General features: G+C 40.8%; 1 protein-coding gene across 1 annotated transcript; it reads right to left on the bottom strand.

The window, feature by feature from the left end:
• Positions 1-4721: 4721 nt before the first annotated feature.
• On the bottom strand, positions 4722-10613 carry PLK2 (polo like kinase 2). The gene is made up of 14 exons (XM_054652118.2): positions 10314-10613; positions 9790-9897; positions 9515-9631; positions 9196-9325; positions 8827-8914; positions 8467-8562; positions 8044-8242; positions 7805-7952; positions 7274-7371; positions 6517-6640; positions 6032-6272; positions 5804-5933; positions 5607-5717; positions 4722-5490 (listed from the first exon to the last, which is right to left on the bottom strand). Exons 1-14 carry the CDS (start codon positions 10524-10526, stop codon positions 5299-5301), a joined length of 1995 nt encoding a protein of 664 aa, XP_054508093.1. The 5' UTR covers positions 10527-10613; the 3' UTR covers positions 4722-5298.
• Positions 10614-10941: the final 328 nt, after the last annotated feature.

Here is a 10941-nt window from a genome sequence, read left to right as displayed (position 1 = left end):
AAAATTTTCTATGTAAAGCAACATCAAACGTAACTGTTGCAGCCTGTGCTAATATGTACTACAAGGCATTTAAATTACCACGAGCTTGTCTCAGCTGCCTTGAATTTCCCTGTACTAAAAAGTCCAGCCTTTCCTGTTCTGCCCACTTATTGCACCTCTCATGCATCTTTTACTACAGCTATCCACGACTTAATGCAATGGCAGGCATGAGAAGCTGGCCTTGAGGATGATACGCAAATTGCTTTTTTTTTCTTTCTATAGAAGATTAAATTTGCTTTGATGGCATAACCTTGCTTCCTTTCTTCCGCTCTCATTGACTTTCCTCCTATGCCACAGTCTACTTTATGATGCATTATGCCTTCCATTTCTCCCATCAGAATCAGCAGTCTTAATCCACTGGATCCAGAATCCCACTACAAAAGCCTTGTTACTTTCATTTCTCCAGTGAAGGCTATTCCAAAACAATAAAACTACATTAAAATTTATTGTTTATAATAAATAAGGGGAAAAAAGTCTTATAAGCTATGAATCAGAGGTTACTTTATGAGCATAAAATGTCATATGTGTAGAATTTTCATGAGTTGTCAGAGTTTACTATTATTTTGATTCTAATGTTTGTGTCTGTGGAACCCTTGAAGCATGACCAGGAGCAGATGAGGTCTTCTGGAGCTGGCAGTAAGATTGAAAGGGTGACTTCAAAGCTTCTTTTACTCATGGTGTTAACACCATTGCTGTTGTGGTCATTTGATGTGAAATACCAGGAACTGAAAACTTCAGAAGAAAGGTCCACAAGAATGATGTCCTAGATGATCAGGTTCTAAAGGGTAATTGTGCTACTTTAGCACTTTGGAGCACTCTGTCTAGGAAGACCTAGTTGTGTGATAGGTTATCAGTCTCAAAGATCTCAAATCCAGGTAAACAATTTAAATGAGCTTGTATTTATTCCTCAGGGTAGGGAATGAGGCAAAAAAAAAAAGTCCACCTCTGCCTAAGATTCTCAGTGTATGGATTGACACCCATGCACCCATCCACTTGTGGATGATGCTTGATTCACCTTTATGTGACTTTTGAAACCATCAGCAGAAACTGGGCAGGCATTTTAACAATCATTCAATATATGTAAGGAAGGCAGTGTGTGGATTAGTCTTCGTTTCTGGTCTGCCACAAAAAACATCAGCCTACAAACTACCAAAGTGCTGGGTGACTTCATTTAGGTCTTCACTCAGAATCCTTTGAGGAGGTAACTGTAAAATACGTTATTGCTTTTTTACCTCTGATGAAAAAGGGTTTAGTAACTCTTTACCTAGGCCAGTTTGGTATTAATAATGCCTCATGTCAATTTTATGTACTTTTATGTTTTCGTCATGAGGATTAAGGCATTTCTTTTAATAGTAAGCAGGAAAAGGCATCAAAAATGTCAATCAGCCTTACCTGAATTCAGATCATATCTAGTTGCTAGGGACTAGAAATATTTTTTTTTACCCATGATTTCACAGTAGAGAAGAAAAATGCAATAGTTTCAAGTGTAGCCATTAAAACAGAATCTTTCAAATCAATTATGTTCCCATACCTAAGCTAATTTACATGGATAAATCCCAGATGCTAAATCTTTACTTTCTATTATCCTAATTTCCAAACACCATGAGGATCCATGATATTTGTTTCCAAATATATATATTTAAATGGATATTTAAATGGAGTTTAACCTTTTGATTTATATGTCCTAGTCTAACGTGTCAATTCCGCCACTATTGATGTTCGTAAGGCATAAAAATTATAAAACCAGACCAAATCAAAAAGAGCAATGGCCCATACCATGCATTATGCTGGTTGATTCCTTGGGTATGCATCTGCTTGGGGGTTCATAAAGACCTACAAAGACCTATAATTTTTAAAAATTTGAATTTACATTTAGAACCCATTTGATCAGGCACAAAATTACCTGTCATTGATGGGCAGTGGAAGGATCATTCTCTAATATGACCATTTTCAGAAGTAATGAAATATCTTTAAAGTAGCAGAATATTCTTCTAGTTTCCTATGTAACCTGGAGAATATTTGAAACTTGATTCAATATTGTAAAGTAGCAAACACTGAAACTGTTTTCTTTTTTCTCATTTGTATTATGTATAGGAACTTAATGAAATTGAATAATTTCAGAAAAGGATTACAGAATGCCCTAGAATACTTGAGTTACTAGTGACAACAGTGGGTAATGCATTTTTTTAATGCTGAAGCATGACCTGTTTGAGTAATTTTCTTAACTTGTTTGCTATCAGCAGATTAGCACACTCAGTCATACAAGTATGTATGTATACTTAAAAAAAATATTTTCAAACTTCATAAAGACTTTTTAATAAGAGTACAACAGATATTTTTTCCTTGTCAATGTTATTTCATTGTGCCCAGCATTCATACCTGAAAAACCTTTGTGCTTTCACCTAATCTTTTAATCCTCACATTTCCTTTCAAGTAGATATACTCCCAAACTACATTTTATGCTGTGTTTTCTCTTGGTTTCAATATCATAGAACATATGCTGGACCTGCATAAAATGTAGACCACATCTTTCAAGAGAAGGTAAGACATTTGTTATACAGAAGATACAGACAAATATCTTTCTAATATTTATCTTCCTGTATGCAGAATTACAAGAAGGAGTTACGTGTTTAAGTAAAGGAGGGCAAGTAGTGCACTGCAGTACCTTATTTAAGACAGGATCCACCCTGAGAAAGAATTTCAGAACCATTGTTCCTGATGCAAGTTCTTATACCATGAATTTTAAAATGGCTTTCCCTCTTTGGGCTCAGAGACTAGGACAAAGTTACCTTGAAAAGTGTATTTTTCCTTAACCTGATCTAAACATCTTTCTTGTTTTGCAATATTAAAATAAAAAGTGAGGTAAGGATACAGAGCAAAAGGTGCACTAAGCAGAAAGATACATAAGGATTTAGCAACCACTGAGCATAAACACTGCATACAAATAGATGATTCACTTAACTTATTTTAGTGAGGTATCAACCATCTACAAACAACTAGCATCCTACAACTTTTGCATACATTTTAAAATATTTTACATTAAAAGCTGGCTTGTTTGCTTACACAAGCCTGAATTATAGCCATACAAACATGATTTTGGTACATAAAGAAATCATAGCAAATGAATAAAGGTTTGTACTTTCTCTAGCACACAAAAGTTGAACAAAAAGTGTTTTTTCCATGTGAAGTACTATAGCTCTAGTAAATTTTGTTTTTGAAGTGCACGCAAACTGAATGTTTACTGGTGTCCTAAACAAAAAGGGAGATTTTACTTTGTTAGGGAAAAGAACACAACAGTAGCTGTATGTGTGCAGCAGAATGAGGTAAGTCATGGCCTCTCAGGAATAAAATCAGCCATTATCCCTTGAAGAAAGCAGACAGCTGGGAAGCTGAATTCTGCTCACTATAGCAAGTATATATTTATCTTCACTGAACTGCCTAGAGTTACATTAATGAATCCATCTGAAGAACTCAATTGGCTCTTCCTGTCTAGACTTGAGAAGTAAATAAATATTACCTAATGCAAGGCATTCAATACAACAAACCCCATCACAGTTATATGTGCTTGTTGCAAGATGAAGCACTCTGCTCACTATTTCAGATTGACATCTGTACTTAGTTTAGTCTGCATTTTATTACTCTGCCTGTTCCTTACATTCAGCTGTTGTGATTGATACACTGATGGCAATTGATGTTGTTCAGAAAAGGCCTCATTCAGTTATAGGAACAATAGGTCAAGTAATTAATTGCTTGCTGCTGCATCAGAACAGTTACTTGAAGACAGCTATATGTTCATATAGGTCCAGGTGCTATGCAACATCTAAGAGAAATAAGCCCAGTCCACAAGTCAGACAATTTCCCCCTGCCTGGAGTCCATGATTTCTCTTTAATTGCACCTATTTGCATGGTTTTAACTAACAAATGGCATTGCTTTCAGTTTTGGAAAGCCATTAGTCATGTAAGTGGATGCTTAGAAGCAGGATGATTGCAGAAAGCAGCAGGCCATCCCTATGTTGGTCTCAGAAAACTTAGTGTAAACTGTGGGCTTACTCTACCCAACTGGTAACTTTAAATGGCTACAAGTGTTACTAAAACAAAATTACGATTTATGGTATACACTAAGTCACCCTTTAATTTTTTCACCCTTTTGATTTTACTTTACTGGGGTAACGATTTAAGGGTGGAAAGACCATATAAAGCTCAGTAGAGGCAAAGCGACAGGTATGGTCAATTCATTCTGCTGTATTCTCAGCCCATTGATAAGAGCAATGCTTTCCCAGCAAGCAGAGAATTCACACAGCCCCTTATCCTTCAGTCTCCTACATACCACCCAGAAGCAAGCATTCTTTTCAGTCAGTGTTAAACATCAATTTTGAGATGTAGTATCTTGAAGAGAGCCATAGTTTTAAGCTCTTAGGACAATAACTAAGTGTCAAGGCCTACATCATTAGTCTGTAAGCTCCATCCGCAGTTATTTTAGAACTGCAGCTATAATTAACAATAGCCATATTGGTGTTTGTGACTGCAAGTGGGCATAGACACAGATAAACCTGCCAGCCCTTCATATCCAGACCTGTAGCAGACTTTTCAAAAATAGAATATAGAAAGCAAATCTGAGAGATTTCTTCTAATGCAAAGTAAAGCATGCTCAGTTATATAGGAGAAAGAGTAGAGAAGGATGCTTCAGATTTCCATTCTTTATTGCCAACAGATTTATATTCAAAATGCCAAGGTCCAAAAAAAAAAAAGTAATAAATACTTCACTTTAGGCTGTAATAAATTAAAAAAAAATTAACAAGGAATGCACTTTGCCAGCCACAAGTGTGGGTATTTTTGAAAAATAAGGAAAAAAACAGTATGGCCATAGTTCACAGTTAAGCAACCAGAAGCTGCTTGTTACAATTATCCCCAACAACGGAGCTCTCCCTTCCCTCCCTTTCCAGATGTGTATTCACAGTTTAACTCCACCAGAGATGCTCTCTTACAGAGCAAACAGACACACTCTGCTCCGAGTTCAAGTCAAATTATATCTTTAACACACATGAAGCAAGGAAAACTATGATCCGAAGAACTCCTTGTCACAACATTTTACTCCAACAAGTAGGTTTAGGCTTCTAATAGATGTGTGCCCAGCACACTTGGACAGTCCAGTTTTCGTACCACCACACATCCATCATCAACATACTAGTTGCTCCACCATCTCCACTGTAGATTCACAGTGAACAAGAGAGTCCATTTGGTTTAACAGAGTCAATTCCTTCAGTTACATCGCTGCAGCAGCATGTTCAGAGCATATTCCATTCTGTGTTTTAGTTCCAATGAACATCCCGAAACCAGAAGAGTTGTCAGACGAAACGTTGTGGATATCCTGTCTTCATTTATGTAGGTAAGGAGATATTCCTCACTCTGATTGCAAATTATGACTTTTGTGTGGTCATGGTAGAAGTTCACCTGTAAAAGAGAAGTAAGCTGCTGTTTGTCTCCTTTCTCCTCTAAATTTCTGAGATTTACCTAGTTTTAATACAATAAAGTATTTTAAGATCTTTGGATGATGGTACCACACTTACTTGAAACGTGCCATCATTGAAGAGCATCATTAATGCTTTATCAGATTTGAGCCACTGTAAGAGGTAAAGCCTGGGCCTGCGTACATCTGTTAGGCTGGGCAAGTCTCCTCCCTAGGAAAGGGAACAGACTACGTTAAGCACTCAGTTTACATTTAGTGTATTTTTACAGCACAGCACTCTGAAGATGCTGAACTTACATCCATAAGGTTCTCCTCCATATAGTGAGAGAAATACTTCAGTACAGTTACTTGGCTAATGAACTGTTCAGGGGCCTCTGTGGCTGGGAAGACAGAGCATTGGCCTAGCTCAGCATAGTAGTGCACTGTCCTGAAAGAGGAAAACAAAATAAGGTGGTTAGTGATGAGAAACAAATATTTCACATCTAAACTGCTTTAGTGAGTTGTTTGCTTTGTAAAGATTCTTACTTTTTGTCTGGCAGAAGGCTCATATGTGCCCCATTGTTGAAGAGGACACCAACAGTGTGATCTGACAGCTGGTACCCAAAGCCGTACTTGTTGGAGTAGTCCACCCATTTTGTAACCCACTGGAAGGATGCTGTCAGCTGTTCTTTGGGATTGCTATCTGCTTCTGGCATATTCTCCAGACATCCCCTCAATACTCTTGCAACTGTATCAGCAACACTTCCCATAGTACTGTCTTCCAAACCTGAAAAGAAAGGATTATTAGACTGACAAGAGCACACAGAGAGAAGATTTTCATTCTAAACTTTTGAGTTACATAGATTTTAAGAAATCTAGCCTTAATGACTTTCTAGTTTAAATTTTCCAAAATTATTGGCTTTTGCAACATCAAAAATAAGACTATAAAAGAAATGTTTGCGTCAAGCTTTTAAGACACAAGGAAAACAAAGTGGGATTCAGACTTAGACATCACATTTTGCTGCACTTACATTCACTGCTACTGCTGCAGCTTCCCAAAGTTCCTCTGACTATCATCCGAATGGAGTCTCCAATCTGCTTAGTTTCTGGCAATGCTCCCGGCTTCACCACTGCTGTGATAAGAGGCTGAATCTCCTAGAAGAGATGTCAGACATGTAAACACCAAACATAACACAAGTCAAGGCTTATACACAAGTTTTGCATGGCTCTCCTGTTTCTCAACAAATGATAAATTCTAAGGAAACTGGTATTCGTGTACAAAGATTACAAAGGAGCTGCTGCTAGACTTAGCTTAGAGCAGCACTCCAGGTCTTTCCATTCTTTAGATCTTCAATTTGCATCTCACAGGCTATTAATCAGTTTTCTGCTCTCCTGCCCTAGCAAGGGAGCAGCTGTGTGCAGGTCTGAACACCAAATAGTAAAAGACAGATTTCAGCAATTTATTCTTTTAAGAAGCCCTAGTTAATCATGAACTGAAGCCCTGTATTTGGATTATTGAGAAACAGCACCTGGCAGACAAGTTAACGCACAGGCAACAATGGAGTCTAGGTAGATACTATAATTACTCAAAAGCCAAAATTTATAGTCTCCCTACAAAGGCTACCATACCTTAGTGATGCTTGTTTAAGCCCTCTTAAAGCAGCTCTGCTAATCATTTAAGCTTGATTATGCTGTGTACAGCCCCAGTTCTGATATCCAAGTCAAATATAATTTAATTGTAGCTACTCCACCCAACTGTTACTAGATTTGAACTGCACTTGCATATACCTCATCTGTCTTGTGTTTGGGGGCCTGCTGGGTTATCGATGTCTTCTTCAAATCATGTCTGAGCTTGTAGATTTCTTCATCTTCTTTAGCTAGCCTGTCTGCAACACAGGAAAAAAAAAATTAACTCTGAATCTGGAAGTGCTATTGAATTACAGAAAGCATAACAAGTTAGCTGCAGAAAACACATGTGTCTCTCTAGCAGCTTCTTCTAAGCCTGCCATAGTCTCACAGAGAAATTATGCCATTATACACAAATCACTCTAAGAGACTAAATTTGAATAGACTTCACAAACTAATATAGATGACCAATAAAGATACGGATGCTGTAAGAAGCATTCAGGTATGTAAACTGGCATAGGTGGGCAGGCTAACATCTATACGTATCAAGAAAAAAGTCAAAACCAAGCCAGGAAAGCTCTAAGACACAGATATGTGTTCTGTTGCTATCTCACAGATGTATGTTGCTATCTCACACTAATAAGAAACTGATGGAATAGAAATAAGTAGACTATATCTAGACTTCAAACTTACTATGTGTGTCCAAGTATCTGGCCTTATCCTTTTTCCCCCCAAAGAGAGCAGCAGCTGCTTTTTTGAAGAAATTTTTAGCAGGACTTGACAAATGGAAATCAGGGACGGTGTGACAACAGCTTGCAGAAAGTCTATCAGGTGTAAAGCCCTGTGGAAATAGAACACAAAATTTTTAGACCACAGAGTGCATTTTTATGTGGATTTTGTTTTTTACACCACTAATAGCAGACAGTACAAACCTGTAAGAAGAATTCATGTCGAATTATTTCATCTAAACTCGGCCGATCTTCAGGGTTTTTTGACAACATACTAGCTATTAAGTGTTTTGCAGGTGCCAAGAGAGATGAAGGCAGGCTGTATCTTGCTTCCCTTATACATCTGTATGTTTCTTTAAGATTTGTAGTCTCAAACGGGGGTCTTCCCAACAGCATTGTATACCTGTTTGAAGGCAAAGGAAAACGGTTTTATTTCACACACCCACCATACTTGTGTCTACAGCTACAAAAAAAGGCTTTGTCTATCTCCCAACATGAAGAATTTCTGCATTCAGCTACACATGCATAAAAGGCTGCAAATGGATGCAGCATTGCATCCCCTTTGAACTCTCAAAAGTCTAAGCCAGTGACAGATATAATACATTTCAAAGGCAGGAAAGTACTTACATTACACAGCCTAAGGCCCATATATCAGATTCACAGCCATGCCCTTGTTTGTTGAGGACTTCTGGAGAGAGGTAATTTGGTGTGCCACATATTGTTCTGAAAAAAATCGAAGACACCACAAAGCTGGTTAATATTTCAAATAGAAAGAGGAAGGAGCTATTTTTCTTAGGGCAGGTTTTCTTCTCAAGTTCAGGTGTCTAAAGAGGAGCTGTAGGAACTTTAATAGCATAGATGTTTTTTCATTTTATCTTCATGACACTGGAGGGTCAGTAATTAGCTTTTGCTATGGAACATGACTTGTCATTTTCATATGAATTTAGTTTCATTTGCAACTAGACTATACATTTTTGATGCTCCTACCTCCTCCTGTGCTCCAGTGGTTCCAGCCTAGCTGCCAAGCCAAAGTCACCAAGCTTCAGTTCCATGTTCTCATTGATAAAGAAGTTACCTGGCAGACAAAGAAATTCCAGTTAGTCTGTCTCTGGCAAGGTACGAAGGCATTTGCCACAGGTGCTGAGTCATACTTTGTTCAGAGCCAGAAGCTAGGCAAGATTTTTTTTTTTTAAATTAGGAATGCTTAATGTCATCCCTTAAGCAGCATGAGTTCCCACTGTAAAGACAGACTAAGCTGATTCTACTAAACAAACTATCACCATACAAGGATAAAGTCGTGCAACACTGACAGGGCTGGAGGAGTATGTTTAGAAGTTGGCAATCCGGAGAACTTACCTAGTTTAAGATCCCTGTGTAAGATTTCCTGTTCATGAAGATACTTTAGCCCTGACACAATTTGCCTGAGGTAGTATCGTACTTCTGGCTCTGTCAATACCTTCCTTGCTTTTAAGATGTGAGCCATTGACTGCAGAGGAAAAACAAAGGCAGAAATGTCACTGACAATTCATGCACAAGATTCACCTTAAGCAGAAGTAAATGAGTACATAGAGAAACAACAACTAAAGCCACAAAAAAATGTTTTACACATCACACATTTAAATTAGTTGCAGATTCCAGGTAAGTAAATACCAGATTTCTCCCAGCTGATGCTCACCCTTCTACTGCAGTATTCCAGAAGAATGTAAATATTCTCTCTGTCTTCAAAGTAGTGGTAAAACTGCACAACATGTCTATGATTAAGCATTCTGTGCAGCTCAATCTCCTTATCAATCTGTAAAGACAAGACAGTGGGAAAGAAAAAAGGTGTTGTTAGCCTTACTTCCACAAGGCTGAGCAGACAGCTCTATCAGAACCATTTCAGGAAAAGGGGTAGGCAATCCAGCACACAAAGAGTTTGTGGAAAAAAGAAAATCATTCATGCATACATACCTTCTCCCTTTGATGAGGTTTTGCTACTCTGCTGTGAGGAATGATTTTCGCAGCATAAACTTTATTTGTTGTCAAATCTGTCATTTCGTAACACTTGGCAAATCCACCCTAGAGAGACACAGGAGAAAAAGGCAATTAGAGCAGGTATAAATGCAGTCCTGCACTTAGTCATTCACCAGCTCATGTATTAGTCAAGAAACGCAACTTCCTTAGCAAAGGGCAATTTTCTAAGGACAGGTCCCGGGTTCATCATCTGTTGGAAGGCTCGCAAGCTCCCCACTCCCCGCATGCACCATCCAGGTCTTTCCCGCGGGCTCGCCCGATTCCGGGGCAGCAAGGGCGCTCAGACCCATAGCGCCTGGCCCGGGCGGCGCTGCCAGGTCGTGGGCGGCAGCGCACTCCGCTCTCCGGAGAAACGCAGCCCCGCGGGGGCAGCGCCCGCCGGCCGCCCGGCCGAGGAGGGCGGCGAGCGGGGCGCACCGGCCGCCGCCTCGGGAGGGCACGGGGCTCGGCGCGGCCATTACCTTTCCGAGCACCTTGCCGCGGCAGTAACGCTTCCCCGTCGTGGGGTCGGTAATAATCCGGGACACCTCGGCTGCGGGGTGGCCGTGCTGGTGCGGCGGCTCCTCCGCCTTCTTCCTGCGCGACTCGCCGCCGGCCGCTCTGCCCGCCGCCGCCTCGCAGCCCTTGGCACCGCCGCCGCCCGGTGGGTGGGCGATAGTCCGTAGGAGCTCCATCACCGCACCCCGCCGGCTCCGTCCTGCCTACCCTCCTCGGTCCCGCTCCACCTGCCCTACCCTTCCCACCCGCTCTGCTCACGACGCTGAGCTGCTTCTCGGCTCGCCCCTTATGAAGCGAGTGGCGGCTCCGCCCCAACGCTGAGGGGCGGTTCCGCCCGGACTCCGCTCCGCCCGCCCGGCCCGGCCCGGCCCGGCCCCGGCAGGCCCCGAGGAGAGCTGAGCAGCACCGGGCTGACCTGTTCTGCCCTCCCTTGCCCAGCTGTGTGGAGGGAGCAGAGCGGAGCGGCGGGGCGAACAGGCTCTTGTCCCCCGACAGCGGGGGAAGCTGCCCTGGCCGCTACCGTCCCGTGTGGGAGTTCGTCAAAGAGAGCTTCAGCGTGAGAGGTGTTTTCCTCGCTCGAGGATTGCTGTG

This window comes from Agelaius phoeniceus, chromosome Z (genome assembly GCF_051311805.1).
Source record: "Agelaius phoeniceus isolate bAgePho1 chromosome Z, bAgePho1.hap1, whole genome shotgun sequence".
In the NCBI taxonomy this organism is placed as follows: Eukaryota; Metazoa; Chordata; class Aves; order Passeriformes; family Icteridae; genus Agelaius; species Agelaius phoeniceus.
The sequence above is the reverse complement of the archived record's forward strand: the minus strand, read 5'-3'. Positions and strand labels throughout refer to the sequence as shown.

What these genes read in the sequence shown, in the direction of transcription:
- PLK2 (XM_054652118.2), bottom strand. Translation starts at nt 10,526, where the DNA reads ATGGAGCTCCTACGGACTATCGCCCACCCACCGGGCGGCGGCGGTGCC. An exon ending in TGGAATACTGCAGTAGAAGG is followed by an intron (nt 9,326 to 9,514) that starts GTGAGCATCAGC and finishes TTTCCTCTGCAG; the next exon opens with TCAATGGCTCACATCTTAAA. An exon ending in CCAAACACAAGACAGATGAG is followed by an intron (nt 6,641 to 7,273) that starts GTATATGCAAGT and finishes CATCTCTTCTAG; the next exon opens with GAGATTCAGCCTCTTATCAC.